At 36.1% G+C, this 19,804-nt stretch overlaps 1 protein-coding gene across 1 annotated transcript in view; it reads left to right on the top strand.

Moving 5' to 3' along the window:
* SPEF2 (sperm flagellar 2) overlaps positions 1-19,804 on the top strand; it is an 87,302-nt gene that overhangs the window by 6,833 nt on the left and 60,665 nt on the right. Inside the window, exons 3-10 of the mRNA XM_055791631.1 lie at positions 1,422-1,674; positions 2,838-3,008; positions 4,591-4,731; positions 5,785-5,864; positions 6,742-6,958; positions 13,307-13,495; positions 14,674-14,861; positions 16,572-16,740. Of these exons, the coding sequence (XP_055647606.1) occupies positions 1,422-1,674; positions 2,838-3,008; positions 4,591-4,731; positions 5,785-5,864; positions 6,742-6,958; positions 13,307-13,495; positions 14,674-14,861; positions 16,572-16,740 (1,408 nt within the window). The remainder of the gene's footprint in view (positions 1-1,421; positions 1,675-2,837; positions 3,009-4,590; positions 4,732-5,784; positions 5,865-6,741; positions 6,959-13,306; positions 13,496-14,673; positions 14,862-16,571; positions 16,741-19,804) is intronic.

Genomic DNA, 19,804 nt, shown 5'->3' with positions numbered 1-19,804 from the left:
TAACATACCCCAAGGCAAGATCATACCTGTTGGGGTGGTGGTATAGAAGTGTAGATTAATTTTGTAGCATAGGCAGCTGTTATCTAGAAGGCACTAACAGAAAAGAATGGGGGCATTGTGACTAGCTAGTCGAGGTCTAATTAAATGTATTTGCTGGTTATGTTGCATAGTTCTTGAACATATAAGCAAGCTAATAATAATTAAGAAAGCGATACTACCTTTTAAAAAGGAACACTACTGGAAAACTTTTTCCAGTTTGGCTGTCCATAGTTGAAAAATAAAATATTGTGGTTTTCCCTGAGCTCTTACAATGAACTTGAATTAAGATTTACAACATTTTTGTATTATAAGCTAAGGTTAAGAAATTCTATCTGATCTGATTATAGGACAAAATTTGAGGTGATACCAACACAGCTTCTCAATGCATGTGAGGTGATTCCTGACAACAGGGCTCACCTCAATCTTACCTTAACTCAATGGCAGAAAAATGTTCAATAGTTTTAAGCTGCAGTTATATGTAATTGTGTAAGGAATAAGGCATGGACTATAATAGTGAGAATAATGAGCTCCTGGACTGTTTCATCTAGGAATAAGGTGAATACTGTATTACCAGAAGGTCAGAAGTTAAAATTGGAGATTTTTGTAGAGTTACGCTGTAGCTCAGTTGGCCTCAAAAGCTTGTTGGTTCATTTGAAGGAACTATTGTGAACTGAAGTGATAGAGCAGTATAGAAAGCATGATGTTCTGACTCAGATTGAAGTTATGAAATTTTTGGATGAAATATGATGTATTAGTTGTGATACAGTGCTAGTTTATTGTTATTGGGTTTGGGCCTGTGTATCTGTTGATCTTGCTATTTAGATTCTCCTGTGAAAACACTCAAGAGAAACATTAATCTGCAATCCACTGCTTCAGTTTTCAATATAAATTGCTCATTGAGACCATAGTGTTTTCAATGCTACTCCAACCCATGTATCCATTTCTTTTTATTGGAGAAAAAATATGACAAAGTGTTGTGAGGGTTAATAGGTTATATAGACATTTCTAATAATCACCTATATTTTGGCTAGTTAGAGCTCAAGTAGATTGATACAATTAATATAGAAACTTCATTCTAATTCTTTGTACTTTTTGTGGATGGTATACAATTAGTTGCAACTGAGGGTAAGCTTTTGCTGTCAGATACACTTTGTGTCTGCATGTATCAAGATTTATATAACCCAGCGTGTTGTCTGTTTTTTCTGCCTAGGAGACCAATGCAGTTACATGTACTACAGTATAATAGCTAAGCCAGAGTGTGGGTTTTTTTCTGCTCCCATCTTGGCATGGGATTAGTGTCATGACCATGCTTGTTGCAGCAAGTTGGAATTGAAAATAAGTTTCTGTTCTGATTGTTGTTGTTGTTGTTTTTAATCTTACAGAGTTACACATGCAAAACTTAACAATTTTTCTCGCCTGGAGCCTGTGCTTCGCCTTCTTGGTATACAGTTTAATGAGAATGTGGCCCAAGACATCATGACAGGACGACATGGGGCTGCAACAAAGCTTTTATATGAATTGTATATTGCTTTAGAAAAAAAGAGAAAGGCAAAGCTCACTGACATAGCCATGGAAGCAGTGAGACCTGCAGGAAGTGCAAAGCTGAAGTCTGTTGAAAGTGGTTTGTATCGAGAGGTAACTATTCCTATTTTGTGTAAATATATAGGAAAAAAGGTATCATATTTACATGTACCTCTCAAGCATGTTGCATACTTCCCCACTTTTTAAATCTCCTATTCAAAACCCAATACTTACATGGAAAAGAAGCAGTCCTTTGCTATGTCTTACACATAGACAATAGGATTACATGGTTTACCTGTGACTCAAGGACATTGATCACCTGTGTTTTGTGTTCCTTCGTTTTGGCTCATTCTGTGTTACCTTCTCTGTTTCTAGTCTTTCTCCAGACTTAAAATACATACAGTAACAAAAGCTAGTAGTTGTTCAGCAGCTGCCATTTTACTCACTTAATCAGTTCAGATTGCAGACTGCATTGCGCTCTAGGTATCAACTTAGACTAATTTCCTCTCCAGGAAACCTCTTTATAGCTGTGTTGAGCTTCATGCCGCAGTGGTTTGGTTCCTTCTGCTGCATGTCTCTTCATATATTTGTACTGTGCTTCCCTGCAATAACCATATGCTGAGTAATAGGAAGAAGAAAAAACAAGGGGGAAAGAGAGTATCTAAGAGAAGTCAGCATCAATGTAGTAGATTCTGTTAAGGATGTTCTTCTTCAGCAGTAATGTTCAGCATGTGCAGACCATAATTTGTTACCAGGATGAGCAATCTTTCATAAGCTATATGTTGTGAATCAAATTTAGCGGGGTGAAAGTTCATGGGTTTTTTTCTGTCACTCTTCCTGAAAAATAGTCTACAAGCAGAAAGTTTGCCAACGAGCGCAAACCAAACATCCCTTCCCCTGTAGGGGTATAGCTTAAAGAAGATAAAACGACTGAGAGTAGCTGCTATCAATAGATAGGCTCAGAACGGCATTTCAGTTGTAGAATAGTTGAAATTGGAAGGGGCCTCTGGAGGTCACTTAAATCCACCCTATCTGAGGTCACCCCTCAGCCTCCTTGTCTCCAAACTGGACAGAGTTTGGCATTGTTCAAGTTCCAATCAGCGTGTTCTTTCCAATGGAGCTATTCCTGTTCTTCTGAAAAATATTCAACCATGTTTATATTTTGTTCTGTGTACCTTAAGACAGAAAACCAGTTTGAAATGATTATTGAAAATTTATCGTATTTAAATATATTTCTTACTGTTTCTGACTTCTTATTGCTTGATGTTTAATTTTAGCAATTGAAAACTTCAGTGCAACATCAGGCTGATTTGCAACTACAGCAGATTTCAGAGCATTTTGAAATAAGATCTAAGGCAAGGGAAGGTAAAATAGCACGTACACATATTGAAGAACAACAGAAAGTTCAGAAGCTCCAAGAGGAACAAAGAGCCCAAGACACTGGAAAGGTGACTACTTACTCTTTATAGACTTGTGGAGAAGTATTTTCTTAAGGTCATGTACGTAATGAGTTAGTGAAAGCCAGTGTGAATGCTATTTAATTCTGTGCTAGACAGTAATGTTTATACAAAAACAAACAAAAGCATTACATATGGCAGTCATTAATATGTAGAAATAAAGCCAATATACTGTTATAAGAACCTTAAAAACATGCATATTTTAAAATAACTTAATGTTAAATTGAGAATATTTGCATATTTTCATGTATGGAAAACGTTTATAGATTTGAAGACAAAGCATAGATTTCACAGCTGTGTGTTTAAGCTGTCCATAAAAGAGATTTATGACATTTTTCACTTGTGAAGAAAAGATGAAACTGCTTAAAAGCAGGGAAAAGACACAGAGAAGGGGGCCTGTAGTGGTTATGACCTCAGAACACCTTGTAGCTCTGTGTAGCTGTTCTGTTAATGTAAGAAAGAGGAACTTATTTCTTAAGATACAGGAGCACTCATCCAAAGTACATAGCCTGTACTTTATATAGAGGAACTGGCCAGCTATCCAAGGGGTGTCAAACCACAGTAAGTTGACTAATTTGAGATGCATTTTGTATTGCTAATTAAAAGGAGTCTTCTTGTGGTTATTTAGCTATTCTATTGCCACTGCATGAACAAGAATGAAAAAAAAAAAGTCATTTCATATATCTATAAAAGAAAACACAAACAATATTCAAAACAAAATCTTAAAAATTAATAATATCTTATTTGATATTTTACATATTTATTTTTTAAATGTCTTTGGTTCTTTGTAAAAAAACTTTTCCACTCAATTCCACTTTTAACTGCATGTATCTGTAGTGCACTTTTAACTAGTGTAATTTAAAAGTTTATTACTTCTTGATCATCTGAGACTCATTGTTCAGTGGTAATACTACCTAATGGTATTCTCAGTTTCTGTGCTATATTCTGACCTCAAACAGGTACCATACTAGAACTAGAATTTAATGCAAGCCCTTAAATGCCTATTAGGCACTGAGCACAAACTGTTTTTCTTTACACATGTGCTTTTATTGCACTGCACTATTTGTTAATGCAGACGTAACATATATAGATTACCATTTTCTGATACTGATATTTAAGAAATACATCTTCATCCTCAAATATTGAGAACATATACTACATATTGCTAAATTGTCCAATTGTTCAGAATGTAGGAAGATACTTTAATTTGAATTGCATTTTACAGCATCTACTTCTTGATATAGAAATGGTGATTTATGGGTACTGAGGTGATTTATGAGGCTGAGAATATTCTTAAGACAGAGCTTAATGGTGAACAAAAGATAAAGGATATTTTACTTTCATGGTGTTTTAGTGATCCACTTTAAATTAAAAAAAAAAAAAAAGAAAGAAAAAAAGAAAAGTAATTTGCCCCGTCCTGGAGCCTGATAAGCTCTTCTACTTTCTACCTGGAAGATTTTTTTCCTTATGGCTTAATTACATTTACTTCATAGATATATAGGTAGTGTATTAGGGCCATATGGTATATTTTGTTTCAATTCAAGTATTTGAACACAAGATGTTGAACATTCAGCATCACATAGGAAGAAGGAGACAAAATGAAATAATGGCCAGGATTCAAGCAGCCATTATACAGATTCCAAAGCCACCACCAAGCCACACCATAAAAGCTATTGAAGCCAAAAAATTCTTAAAGAAGAAAAGAGAAGCAGAGGTAACTATCATCTATATTCTTTTAATGTTAATTATATGAATCTGCAAAACATGATTACTGGGAGCATTTACATTTACAAATACTGTACTTGCACCATGAAAAGCTGCTGATGTAACTGTTAAAATGATACAGGAGACCCAAGCAGTGAAAATTGGGCTAAATATTAGCATGATTATGATTCTGCATTTGTTTTTTAGTAAAAATTTCTTTTGATATGAAAGTTCATATTGAGTAAATACAATAAGTAGTTACAGTAGTTAATTGCTGGCAGTATTTTAGCTTCTAGTCTACTGAGCAGAATATTTGAAATAAAAGCATTAATGGTTCCTTCTCATTTGTGCATAATGAAGTTTTGCACCATAATGTATGAACTCCTCTGTAACACACTGTAAAACCATCTGCTCTATCGAAGATGTTAGTAACAAGTTTAGATCAGATCAAGAGATGATGGCAATGCAGCAATAAAAAAAGTATCTGTGTTATCTAGTACTGAAAAGTATTTGGAGTATAATCTTACAGTTCATAGATTGTTTTGTTATCAGGAGTGCAAATACTGCCAGTTTTTACAGTTGTGCAACCGCGACAAATGCATTTAAATCTAGAGTGTAGGAACATAATTGCTTGAGTAACTGTCAGGGATAAATTCAAGCTACTAAATCTGAAGCAGATCATAGCCTACAGTATCTTGTTTCAAATCATTCAAATCAAAGTGGGAATTACATAAACTGCTAGAGTTTTACTCAAAATCCTTATTATCCTGCAGAACAAATGGCTGCAAAAGCTTGGGATTTTCTGGCTGGTGGACATAGGTATAGCTAGGCAAAGGGGAGTGGGGAAGGAAATGAAAGCTAAAAAAAGGAAATAGTCATACCTTTTTTCACGATCTAGCTGATGCTTGAAGTATTTTCAGTGTAAAAGTTTCTGTTGTACTAACATGACAATGTTAGTAGACAAGTCAATGGAAAATAATTCCCTAATACTTAGTCTGTTGAATCTTCCTTATGATGCTTTGTGAAGAGAAAATAAACCTTAAGGTTTGTGTTATTTCTTCAGGACGTATTCAAGGAGATTAAAATGTTTGAGAAGTCTATAGCAGAAAAGGCCTCTGCAATATACAGCCAAGTCACTGACAGGTAATATTTGGATCGTAGATTGTTAAGATTGGACAGGACCCTATTTCTGGTGCCTACTATCCATGTGGGCAGCTACTTGAGGAAAATGTAATGGCTTGTTTAGTTTAAACTGTGATTGTACTTGAAGTGATTGTCCCACCAGCACTGCAAATATTCCAGCTCCAGCACTGTTGCAGTGTTTTTACCTTACCTTTAGTTGTAGTAGGGATGGCTCAGGTTTCCTTTTCTCCTTTTTGCCATGCATGCAGCAACAAAAAAAGACATAAAGTGCACCCCTTCATTCTTGATTCTGCAAGGTCAGTTAGACTCACAGAGAGATGAGAATGGTTGTGGATGTACATGCACAGTAACACACTTCAAAGAAAATAGAGAGAGGTAACCTTTCTCCTTAGACTTACTTGTACATTAAATTGTGTGTGAATAATTTCAAATAATATTTATTCTGTCACCTTTAGTGATATGCATACCATACTCAGAAGAGGTGGCAGTCATGCATACTTCTGTAGATACTTTGTGTATAAACAGCCTGTGATTAATAACTCTGCAAAACTGCGCTGTGTATGGATATATTGAAGAGTAACCCATCTTTCTTTGATATCCTGTGAGCTATCATAATTTCCTGTTTCTGCAGAATTTGGCTTCATATTAGCAATTGAACTAATTGACAGTTGGCTCAAATCAGTGCTGGAGCCCTCCTCTGGACTTAGTGGTCTCACAAGAGCATCAAGAGGTAGCCACAGTGTCCACAGAGTGCTGTTGTGCAAAGAGTTATGTGTCAGACTTGTCCATAACTATACAGAAAACATGTAGCTGTAAGAAAACATGTATAAACCATAATTCTTATGAAGTCGGTGATCTTTTTAATCTTTTCAATCAGAGATATGCAAGAATCATTGCAAACACAGAAGCTGGAAGAAACAACTTCAGAAACTACAGCACGGACAGCAACCGAGCTGTTAAGTATTTATTCAGATGATGAATATATAAGGAAAATCCAAAAACGTTTAGAGGAAGATATGTTTGCTAGAGAGCAACGAGAAAAGAGACGACGAAAAATGCTAATGGAACAGTTAATAGCACATGAAGCTGAAGAGGTGAGAAAATGCAGTAATGTAAATGCGGTACGCAGTAATCTAAATTTTTGCTTACAGCTGTAAGAGAGCAGTATTTTTGATAGGTTGCATAAAATTTGGAGGGTCTAAGGGGAGGTATATATGCTTCTCTCTGAAAATAACTTATGCCCACCATTGTCTTTCCTTGAAAAAAATGGAAGATTGTCTGTTCTTTCTTGCAACCTTTATGTCATACTACATCCTTACCAATCATAAAGGATCAGATGAAGGCAGCAGAGCTAAGATTATTAAAAATCAGTTGAAGACCTGTCTTCTAATCCTCCTCCCCTTAAAGTTAAACTTTAAGTTATTAAAATATGTACTGGTTCTGAAAGAGATACTTTCCGAAGATCTGAAGACCTGAAGAAGATACTATCTAAAGAAGATACAACAAACATGTCTTTCCTTGGTTGAAAACCTGTATTTACAGATGTGTCATGTCAAGTTTTTGATCTGGACTGTACTTCTGAAGTCGTTGTGGTGGGTGATATGAGGAAGCAAAACATATTTTGCAGATCAGATCTTTAATTTTTTATATGTTATGGAATAGAAGATGTGTCTCTGGAGAACGTGTGTTGTGTCCTAAAATGGATGTTGCACGTTACTCCAATCCTATCCCATAAAGCACAAGGCTTTTCAGATTCCTCCTCAGACACTCCTCATTCAAAAAGCAGCTCTTAAGTTACTGACTTCAAAGATCTTTTGCAATGATCGTATCAAAACAGAACCTTATAACTTACTGGGTTTCTGTGATTTCTAGTTGTCTTTTATCCTGGTGTTGCACTGGGAGTCCTTAGGTTAGATCATGTAAGAGTGGTAGTAAATGGAGTTACATCCAGCTGGTGGCTGGTCCCCAGTGGTGTTCCCCAGGGCTCAGTGTTGGGGCCAGTTCTGTTTAATAGCTTTATCTATGATCTGGATGAGGCAACCGAGTGCACCCTCAATGAGTTTGCCGATGACACCAGGTTGCGCGGGAGTGTTGATCTGCTTGAAGGTAGGAAGAGTCTGCAGAGAGATCTGAACAGGCTGGACTGATGGGCCAAGGCTAGTTGTATGAGGTTCAACAAGGAGAAGTGCCAGATCCTGCACTTGGGTCACAACAACCCCACACAACACTACAGACTTGGGGAAGAGTGGCTGGAAAGCTGCCCATTGGGAAAGGGCCTGGGGGGGTTAGTTGACAGCTGGCTGGACATGAACCAACATTGTGCCCAGGTGGCCAAGAAAGCCAACAGCATCCTGGCTTGTATCTGAAACAGTGTGGCCAGCAAGACAAGGGAAATTATAGTCCTTCTCTACTCAGCACTGGTGAGGCTGCATCTCAAATCCTGTGTTCAGTTTTGGGCCCCTTCATTTCAAGAGGGATGTAGAGGGGCTGGAGCAGAAGGGCAATGAGGCTGGTGAAGGGTCTAGAGAACAAGAATTAAAAGGAGCGGCTAGGGGAACTGGAGTTGTTTAGTCTGGAGGAGACTCAGGGGAGATCTTACTGCTCTCTACAACTACCTGAACGCAGGTTGTGGCCAGGTGAGCTAGGTCTCTAGCTAACTAGTGGCAGGACAAGAGGAAACAGCCCCAAATTACACTAGGGCAGGTTTAGATTGGATATTAGGAAAAACTTCTCCACTGAAAGGGTGGTGAGGCATTGGAACAGGCTGCCCAGGGTGGTGGTGGAATCACCACTCCTAGAGATCATTAAAAATTATGTAGATCCGATGCTTAGACACATAGTTTAGTGGTGGACTTGGCAGTCCTGGGTTAACAGTTGATAATCTCAAAGGTCTTTTCCAACCTAAATGATTCTGTGATTCTATATGTGTTGAACCCAGTATAGCTGAGCCTTCTGCACTGCTGTTGCATAATAATAGCAGTTCAGATATGTGGCGTCTCTGAAAAGTATGAAATAATATTATATATATGTATGTGTGTGTGTAAATATATATCTGTAAGCATTGGCATGTAATGTCTGGAGATGTTTTTGGAGTTTTTAAGAAAAAAATAAACTTGTTGGGGTAGGCATCTAGAAATTTGATGACTTCTCAATATCTATCCCAGACCTATATATTCTATGAAAAACCTCTGCAGTGGCTGAGATCAGGAGTTCATCTATCCGTGTATCCTCTCTGAGCTCTCATTCCAAGAGATTCTACATCATATTGGTATGCATAGACTATGAAGTAGTTTTGCAACCCAGTTGTCTGAAATCACTGTAGTCCCAAAATTTGTTCTTTACTGTCAGCTGTTGCAGCCCTAGCACAACCCCAGAAGCCTGGACTAGTGGTTCTGATAGCTATGGCTGTCAGCTGATGGGCATAAGGCCAACAGCAATCACTGGGGACTTGATGGATACAGCAGTTCTAAGCCGGCAAAGCTAGCCAGTGCTGTTGAGGAGGAGGTCAGACAGCTGGTCCGCCTGCAGTTGTAGGACAGGCCTTGTCAGTTTGAGATGGAGGAATTGTTGCAATGTGCTGTCAATCAGATTGGCTCCAGTGGGGCTCCAAAGCAAGGCAAAAATAACAATGGTGTTCCTAACCTCCCAGGAAGAAAAATCAGCATTGGTGTAGGAAAAACTGCAAGTCACAGAGTGCAGGTATTGGAAGGAAAGACAAGTGAGCAGTTGATTGGAATAGTAGTCTGACTAGATCAGAGAATCTATTTAGTAGTGTTTTGGTTCTAAATTAGCAGAGAAAGAGAGATGTCTTGACTGGAATTCTGAGATTTCAGAAATTAGATGTTGATTGACGTAAGAGAATTGTGAAGCAAACAGGTTTTTTATTAAAAAAAAATACACAAAGTAGTTGAAAGTTGCTTTCCCCCTCCATTAGGCACTGAACCAGAAAGGATTTGCGGACTGAAATTGTAGCCTTCTTGTAGATGTTAGGGTCAGATTTTTACCTATACTGCATAAAACTTGAACACAGGGCACAGTATCATGTAGAGTCAAATGAATTTTGGCACAGGATCATACAGAGTCAAATGAATTTCATCCCTTCAGAGTGCTTTAATGTGTTTCATGTCCATGCGTATAAACCTCTACTGAAAGAATCTTGTTCAAATTTTTTAGTTTTGGCACACTGCAAGCTGGAGCCTGGGGAAAAAACCAACTTTACAATTACATGTTCCTCTTCTAAGTGGAGCACAGGGTGATGCCAGTCAGGTTTTTATAGGCAGGAGTTGAAAGTGTTTGACAGTAACACGGTTTCATCCCAACTGAATCTTTGATCTCCACCATTTCAACAAAGTACTTGTTCTAAGTACTCATTATTTTTAAATGCTCTGTTCAGATTTTATCTCCCTGATTTTAGAAAGTTGTCCAAAAGAAGTTATCATTAGCAATAAATTGAGAAGATGAAAATGGGAGGGGAAATGAATTGTTACTAGGTTATTGCTTGTCAACCAAATAGATTTATGCATGCTAAGCCATAACTTTTGGTCATAAATTTTATGACTACATAACAGGACAGAATGGTTCCATTTTATGTAAATTAAACAAGGAAATAGAAAAATATGATCTAGTAATTATATAGGAACAAGATGAAACATAAACACATTAATGTTGACCACTGGATGCCACTGTTGTCTCAGGTAGGTAAAGTGAAAAAGTGTATTTTTCAGTATGCTTTTTCAGTATTAATTTTTCAAATTATTACTAAGATGTCCCATTTACAGTATTTATGATTTCTTCAGGCACTTCACAGTCCTCTGTGTACTACCATTTTTATTTTGTCTCCTAGAATGCCCAGAAGTTTCAAAACTCTTCAGCTATAGGTTTTAATGTTTTGTCAGTTCCTGTTTGTATGAAAGATAGCCACCAATGCTTCACTCCCTTATCCAATAAGCAGCCTTTTTGAAATTATGAGTTTGGTGTTCTGAATCCCAATTTATCCAGGGTATAGCTCTGAGTTAACTGCATTTTCATATGTTCTTGTTCCTTTACAAATTTCCTGCTGGCTCTTTTTAGGCCTACTCAGTATGTCAAAATATTTGATCACTTAGAATATTGAAGTTCTTTACCGTTCAGTTAACAAAGAAAAGGTCTGTTCTGAAGTGTTTTAAAGGAGCATCTTCCCATGTCCTTTATGAAGAGTGCATTCACCTAGATGAGGTGCTTTGACTGTGCCAACTATTTGAACCATAAAGTTGATGTTTAAATATGACGAATGACCACCCTGTTAGGGTGACTTTTTAAGTCCCCTGTGAATTAGGATTTAAACATCAGTTTTCTTCAGGTGGAGTAATTACTGCTGTACTAATCCATGGTTGAGGATAAGCACTTGCTACTAAAGAAAATAATGAAGGATAATTATTTGTAATAGGAAGCAAAGTCTGTGCATCCTCACTGTTCTTTGAAGCCTTAATGAAATACTATGTCCAAAGAAGCAGTGGGTAGAACTCAGGCAGCAAAGGGCATCATGTCTCTTTTTATTGTCTTGACTTCATGAATGTAAGAGACAAATGGACAAATGAATTCATCAGTAGACAGTGCTATTGGAAAAATTTTGTCACCTGAAATGTATGAAATGACACATAGTATGAATATGTAAATAAAAAGTGCATATAAAGTTGTACTATTGCATTGTTTTCCATCTCAGTTGCATGCATGATGGTAATTCTGTGCATAGGAAAACAGTGTACAAACGATATACTACAAATAGAGTACCAAACAAAACACATTCAAAATCAGATCCTCATTTTTTATAAGCTTTGTAGAGAGACAATACTGCGTGCAGGTGGAGCACTCTGGGATTAAAGCCTGAGATGACTGCACCTTTGCCATTAAAACTATCATGCAGTGTCGTGAGATTCAGTGCTAGGAAATGGAAGTGCAACGCTTGCATTCTGGTTAGAATAAGCAAAATGTTGAGTGCTTTTTAGATCAACTTAGTCTTTTCAAGTCACCAGTATTTAACTGGAACATACTTTACTCCCAGCAATTGTAAAGGGAAAGGAACTTAAAAATATGGCAAGAGTTTTGTTTGAAGAATATTGGCTTCTCTCTAACATCAACATTAAAAGATCTAAATTAGTTAGAAAGCTGTTGCTCTTATTATTGCAATTAAAATAGCTGTGTTTTGCACCCTTGTGTTAGAAATCTATTACAGACGTCGTGGTTGCATTGTGTAGCACAGATCTAAACCTCTTTGTAGAGTTCTTTCATAAATAGTATGATAATACGTAATATTTGATTTTTTCATTTGTAGGTGAATTTATATAATGTGTTCTGCCCACTCTGTCACAGAGAGCTGATGAAAAATAAACCAGATTAAAAGAAAAATGAAGTATCACTTCTGTTTAGTGTGGTTTTCATACTACTACTAACTGGCTTTACCCATTCCTCTGTTCTTGGGGAAAAAAATCTTCAGATCGGTTCCCAGTTTAGGTCCTTAAATTTTAATACATTTCATGGCAGTTTTGCTGCATCTGAAATAAATGTCTAGGGGATCAGAAATTTCTTCTAAAGTTCTGCTTTATGAGCAATATTTGGCAATGGGACTTGAAAGCAAGCTGGTGCTTTTGCTTAGAACTCAGAAGTAGTTCTGGACTTTGAAAGTAGTGGAGAAAAACTTCAGGTCAGGTAAGCATTAGTTTAGATACCAAGAACAATCTAGAGAAGTGTGGTAGTGAGAAGATACTATTATGTTTTGACAAGTGCTTTGAAAAGTAACAATTCACAGCCTTCAAAGTGTCTGTGCACACCGATCATGCTTCAAGCAATGGTTCAGAATTATTTTATTATAGTACCAGATAGGGAATTCTCTTCATGGCCCAGTGAGAACACTGAATCTGTTACCTTGAAGTCTTGTATTTTCCTCTGTTCTGAATGCTTGTGCATATACCTGGTCTCCTGAATGGAGGAGAATGGAGGAGGTAATTATCCAAATCCCAAGAAAGAAGGAAAAATTTCAGACCTGTAGAAGAATAAACTAATAAGGATCCAGCAGAGTATGGCTGAGAGTGGGGACTGGTGAAGAGCAGAGATAATGTTTTAAGGAAAGAGTATATCTTTACATACAGAAGAAATTATCTGAAATATCCTGCAGTTTCTTTGCACACAGGAAATATCCAAGTTAAAATTGAGTTAATCTGAACAAATGTATTTTTACTGAATATATCAGTTAAGACATATTAAGAATTCACTTCTATAGTTCTACAATTCTTACACAGTTTAGGAAAATAGTAATAAATAGGTATATTTGTTGTTTCAGATCTATGCATCAAATGAGCAGGTAAATGTTGTTATATGGCTGCATTCATATTTCTCATATGAAACACTGATGAGTTGTCTATGGAATAATTTATAAACTGTGCTTATTACTATTTTTTATCTTTTAGAGGGCTTACCGGGAGGAGAAACTTATCTACAGGCTGATGAGACAGTCTCAGCAGGAGCGGAGGATTGCTGTTCAACTCGTGCATGTTCGACATGAAAAAGAGGTGTTAAGACAAAATAGGATTTTCAGGGAAAAACAGTATGAAGAAAGACGACTGAAAGAGTTCCAGGAAGCTCTTGATAGAGAAGCGGTAAAAGCTTATTAGCTCCCTGAATTGCTGCAGGACTGTAACAATACCTTCCTGTTATAAAATGGAATTTGTGTTGTCAACTGTTAGAATTCAGGACTTTTATAGGGACAGGGTGATTTAACCAATTAATATATTCTTTTATCTATATTCAGAGTTACAGCTAAATTAATAACGGATAAAACTGAGCAACTCTAAAGTCCAATTTTGATCTTTTCTTCCAAATAATTTCAACTTTTTAGGAAAACATCTCTGTATGCTGAGTTTAATAAAGGCACAATCTTGCAGAGGCAAAATGGCAAAAGAGAATGACATAAGATCTTATTTCAATATTCATGTTTTTCATTTCCTTTAAACGTAATCTCTTTAACACCCATTTTTGCCAGAGGTTGGAGAAGTTTCACTCATGAGTGCTAATTTCTGCCTTGGAGCTGATTAATACATTAAAAGGATTTATAATCTTGTGGTAAATGGCCAAGTGCTACACTCATAGTGGGCCATAACATGATGATAGAAAACTTCTTTTTCTCCTACCAAAAACATTCATCAGCTCCAAATCCTCCCAACACAGCTAGAGTCCTATGTAATCAGCAGCTATACCTATTGGTTACAACATCTCTTTACGTAGGCTTTTGGCCAAAAGGAACATCATCACAGGTGCTACTGATAATTTTCTGCCATGACCAGAAATCTTTCCCAAAGATTGAACAGCATCAATAATATCTAATTATTTGCAGATCAGAATCTTTTAAGTTAAATTACTTGTCGTATTCTAAATGTGCATTCGATTGTGGGTATCAGTGGAACTAAGCCTTTACCAATGCATCTGCATAGTTGTTCCTTAGGAAGAGAACATAATTTCATGTTTCCCTGCCTCCTAAGCCCTGGATATGTTCTTAAACTGTTTGTCATGAAAGAAGTAATATATTTCTCCTTTATTTAATTGTATTTTAGTAGGTATAAAGCTAACAAACTAGAACTAATAGAATGAATACAAGTTTTTAGATTTGTTATGTGTTAATCTGCTTGCTGGCTATCCAGATCTGGTGAGAATCTAGCTGTTTTCATTACTTGACTTAAATGAAGAAGTTCATTTTTGTTTCCAGAACTGTGCACTTCTGCACTTTCATTATCTTTGCAATCTCAGATTCTCAAATTTACTCTTTGAAAAAAAATTCTAGGCTCTGGCAAAACAAGAAAAAATTGATTTTGAAGAACAAATTATCAAAGAACGAGAACGTCATGAGAAAATTGCCATTGAAAGAGCTCAGGCACGTTATAAAAAGCATTATTCTGTATGTTGGGAAGTGATTGACCAAATTGTTGACCTGTCAACAAAAGTAGCAGAATATAATCTACTGACAAACAAGTAAGTGTGGTAGCTGTTAGGCAAAAATAACAGCTGTTAGGTAACTGTTAGGCTTTGTTATTCAGACTGGTTTAAGCACCGTAAGATCTTAGTAGATTCTCAGATACCTTACATGACAGCTCCAAGTAGCTTGTGTGGGAAAATGATGATACTACTTTTGTGTGAGGATTCTCTGATATTTAATACAGGGTGAACTAAAGCCTAAAGACTTAACATAATTTCTTGAAAACTCAGCTGATTTGAATCCTTAGAAGACCAAGATCCAGTGGTTCTACAGCTTGTGGAACTACTGATTTCCCTTTTTATGAACAGATTCCTTAGTTTAAAAGTTAAAAACTGAGTGGTGCTCACCTTGTTCTAGGTAGCTCCACTAGCTCAATGCGTCCTTAGTGTAATATAAGCATAACGAATTTCCTAAGATATACCAGCCTTCCTGGATGGTCCTAAGAATACTGAGCAACTCAATCCAAAATCTTCCAAGTCCTACACGCCATGTTACCCTTTTCTGATGTGCCATAGTTACACAGTACCTGAGAAGGTCCTGAAAAGGCAGTAACCTCCAAGTGCCTGTGCTGTGGGAGCGTTTCCAAAACCACAGAGTGGGATGTTGTTGCTGCTGTTCTTTCATTAGACTATGAGGTAGAGCTTGTAGCATGCAAAGCGTGCCAAAATCTTAATTGCCTTTTAGGGTAATTGTACAATTGTATTTTATGGAAATTATATAAATTTAGGTCCAGTAAGTACATGATAAAATGGGAAGTCTTGGCGCAGTTTAGTGATGATTTGATGATGTCCTTGTCTGACAGAGTCATGGTTATAGTGTAAGCTAGCGTCACATTTGCTTGTACTGAGTAGTGTACCATATGTTACAGGTATTTGAAATATTTTTCCAATGTATGAATATCAAGGTTGTATCTGCATTTACTGCCACTATAGGTATGCTTTGTCTGTCCTTCCGTGCACTTCATTGTGCAGGATGCATACAATAGGTATTCTGTCATTTTTGCACAGCACATGCAGAGTTTATTTAAAGCTATAACACTCAAATATCTACAATCATTACTAAAAAGAAGAAAGTCCCAATTGATGTAATCTTAAGAAGTAGTAGAAACTTTCATTTTGACCATTTGTTAAATTTAAGTTATTATTTATATTGTTTATTTAGCAGCCCTAGAATTCTAATGTCACATATGTCAGCGCCCTGTTTGCGTTTAGCTTGTTACTATATGCAGCTTATCTTGTTGTTTCATATGAATGTTTTCCCTTTCTAAAAGAATAAAAGAGTTTAATTACTCATATAATTATAAATTATTTTTGGTTTCAAGGAAAAAATTCTATAGAGTTTTGGTGAGAAAAGGCTCTACCCCACAAAAGAGAAGAGTATTTTGGAGCCGGGAAAAATAGCTGCAGCAAAACTGTTACAACACAGCTCTGCCAGCCAAATGCTTTGTGATGACACATTTGTGAAAATACTGAAGGCTACAAGTGCCTGTGGCTGTCATATAAGTAACCAAACACTTTAAAAGCTGTAATAATTATAGAAAGCATTATAAACTACATCTAGTTTAACATTGCTTGTTTCATGATTGTGATTATTGTAAATTTGGGTCCATTATTCTCAAATATCTAACCCCTTTAATTTTTGATGTGGAGCTCATTCTTTTTTCTTTTCTTTTCTTTTTCTTTTTTCTTTTTATTTTTCTTCTGCAGCAGAATTCCATTGAAACTGATGTTTGATTGGAAGGAATTTTTTTTTCATGGAAAACCAATATATGAGCAAGCCTCTGTTCAACCTTTGCCAAATGAACTGAGCCCAGAACAACTTGTTGAGTTGAATAAAGTGAATCTGTTAGATGAAAAAGATTATGGTGAATACAAGGTACATCATACCCATAAGATATAATAAAAGATAATACACCTTGATTTTCATAATCATAAACATTTTATTTTGATGTTTCATTTTGTTCTTTTACTAGTTTCTGATACCAGATTTTGACATGGATTGTCTTTTCATTGTCTGCTGTTCTGTATGAAATGTATGGCTACATTTTATGTTAGTCACACTGGAAATTTTAAATTGCACGGTGCAATTTTAAAACTGTTATAATTTCATTCTTGTATATAACATTGATTATATTTCTGTCTTGAGTGTGTAAGATCAAATTGTTAATTGCAGTGCAATTACTTTTTAGCTAATAGGAATTTGAAAGCTAATGCTACAGCATTTGAAAATGCGACAGAAAGTAGCCAGCAAAAGCAAGTAAAATGAAATACTGTGTGTGTTACGAAACCTGATAGTCTTGATGTCAGCAATTTTGACTGAAATCTTTCTAACAAGATTTGAGTGATCTGTTTATTTTAAGATGGTAATGTTTGTGAAAATCATTAAAAATGGCTGACTTTTCTTAACCTTCTGTTAGAATATAAGTAACTATGTTTCAAGGTACCTTTAAAGCTTTTCTTCTTTACATTAATGTAATCTCACAAGTGAAAGACGAAGGAAGAATATTTCCCTGCTAAAATGTATTGTAAAATTTTTTGCAAATTTCATTAATGATATTTTTTCTCGTGAAAAAAATATCCTGCTACATATTTATTCTTTGCAAATAATCTGTTTAGCTAGAGTATGGCAAAATCACGCAAAGTTGTTGGGAAATGATAACAATACGTATGTGCTTTTATCCACATCCTGAACCAATTGGTACATTTTGTTTTTCAGTGAGTAGAAACGTTTGTTACAAGTTTTTGTGATTAATGCCTGACAGTTCATTTTACTTTGGATTCAATCTTAACATGTTTTTCTGGTTTATCTATTTATAAGGTCCTTGTTCAGACCATATCAAGTCATGTAATTAATTTCATGATCACTTTGTTTAGGTGAACAAAAGGTGCACATGCAAGACCAACAGGAAGGATGTACAGGACAGACAGGCAGGCGACAGTTAGTGGGAAGCACTAATGAAAAATTGTTTCAGTCATATTGTTTACATTACAGAGTCTCAGTAGTCTTTTCTCTAGATTTAAGGGCACTGAAGGTTGCAAACATTTAATGGCACGTTTAAAGCCTTTTTTTTGCTACCAGTCAGTTTCAAAGACATTCACATAATCATTTTTTTCCAAGGTGTTGTTAGTCTTATGCCTTTCTGAATCAGTACTCATCAAAATTTGTTATCATATGACATATGTAAAAATTGTTGGCACCAATTCATACTTAAGTCTTCTAAGAACCTAAGTGAACAGTGAATACCTTCAAAGTATTGCTTCTAGATAAAAGTCTGTTGGCAGGGGATTCTTGCCAATTTTATGCTGACTTTCTTAACCTTTGAGAAAAAGCCCAGCACAGGCAATTTGCATCTCTCAGGAATACTAAATTTACATTAGGAAAACTGACTAAAAGTTGTCAGATATATCTGACAAAATACAAGAACAAAATACAGTGCTATCAGTCTGTTGTACATTCCACATTAGTTTGAGCTTGAAAATATTTGAAAACTACCACATTGTCAGTTGTGGCTAACCACGTAATAAATTGATGGAGTCACCCAAAACAAGCATAACAGTAGGCACCACTTTTGGTTTTGATCCAGTTTTGATCAAGATTTGACCAGAAATTATAGGACTCTCAGCTGGATACCTGAAAGCTTGTTTCTGACAGGTAAGCTACTTTAGCTCAAGACAGGTACAGTCAAGCAATCTTCTGGTTAAAAGGGCAAGAAATCTGAGAGGTGAGTACTTCAAATGGGGAGCCCATTGGGAATTAATTTTTCCTACAGGTCTCATGGAATTTAAAACAACTGATCTGGCTCTGCTTATATGTTTAAGGAAGAATGGTTCAGATAGGACAAAGATCTGGGTTTTTTAAACATGTCTTTTCAATTACAGATTAAGAAGTATGTTTTCTGAGATGCATTAGGGTGGGGATATTGTGCAACTCACAATACTTTTTTGGTTGTTTTTACTGATTAGAAATAGGTGATATTTTCATTTAGAGTGATAATAAGTTACCTTGTGTTAGTCTATCTAATGCACATATGTTCTAAGTCAACACTGATCAAATTCTGTTAGTAGAATGTATGCTGTGGCAATATATCATTCGTGATAGTAAGTTTAGGAAAAGGTTGCATATTCTACTTGGAACACGAATTCAAAACAATATCTTTCAGCAGAACTTTGGTTGCTTCTGTTGATGGTGTTTAAATATTGACTTTATAGAATGGTACGGCTGTTTAAGTTAAAAGGGGTGTGGAGGTCTTTAGTTCAACCTCTGTGCTCAAAGCAGGGCCAACTTCTGAGTCAGATAAGATTGCTCAGCACCTTGTCTAGTGAACTTTCAAGTTTTTCCAAAGATAGAGATTCCATTCTGTGCAACCTATTCCGGTGCTTAACCGCTCCTGTTGTGAATTTTTTTTTCATTTTTTTCCCTAGTTGGAATTTCTTTTGCTGAAACATTTGACTTTGCCTGTCAGCCATTTATTGTGCACCCCAAATGAGGTGACAAGCTAGAATCTAATTGGGAATATTATTAGTCCACATATCTTCCAAAGAGCTGTTTAGTGGCCTGCAACCAAATAATAATTAATAAAAATCTAGTATTATCCTGAATACTAAAATATTCTCTTTTAGCTTCTCATAGCACAAACTGCAGACCAGGACTTTTCCTAGTGTTCTAAGATCCAGTACTGATAGAGTATATATTAGAGTGGCAAAAGCAGAAGTCTGTGTCTAATTCTTTTCACTAGATCCTTCCGTTCTCATTTTTCTTCCAATGTGGTTGTCAGCAAGAGTATCTTTACCAGCAAAATCCTATTAAGCCATATGCTGGTAACTCACCTCTGACAAATTTATATTGGCCTCAGAGTAGATGAACTGGAAGTTTCTACTCAGTATTTTCTTCCCTTAAAATTGTTTGAATTATATGGTGGTTTGTTTGTTTCAGGTTGTTG

The sequence above is a fragment of the Falco peregrinus genome, chromosome Z, assembly GCF_023634155.1.
Source record: "Falco peregrinus isolate bFalPer1 chromosome Z, bFalPer1.pri, whole genome shotgun sequence".
Lineage (NCBI taxonomy): Eukaryota > Metazoa > Chordata > Aves > Falconiformes > Falconidae > Falco > Falco peregrinus.
The sequence above is the reverse complement of the archived record's forward strand: the minus strand, read 5'-3'. Positions and strand labels throughout refer to the sequence as shown.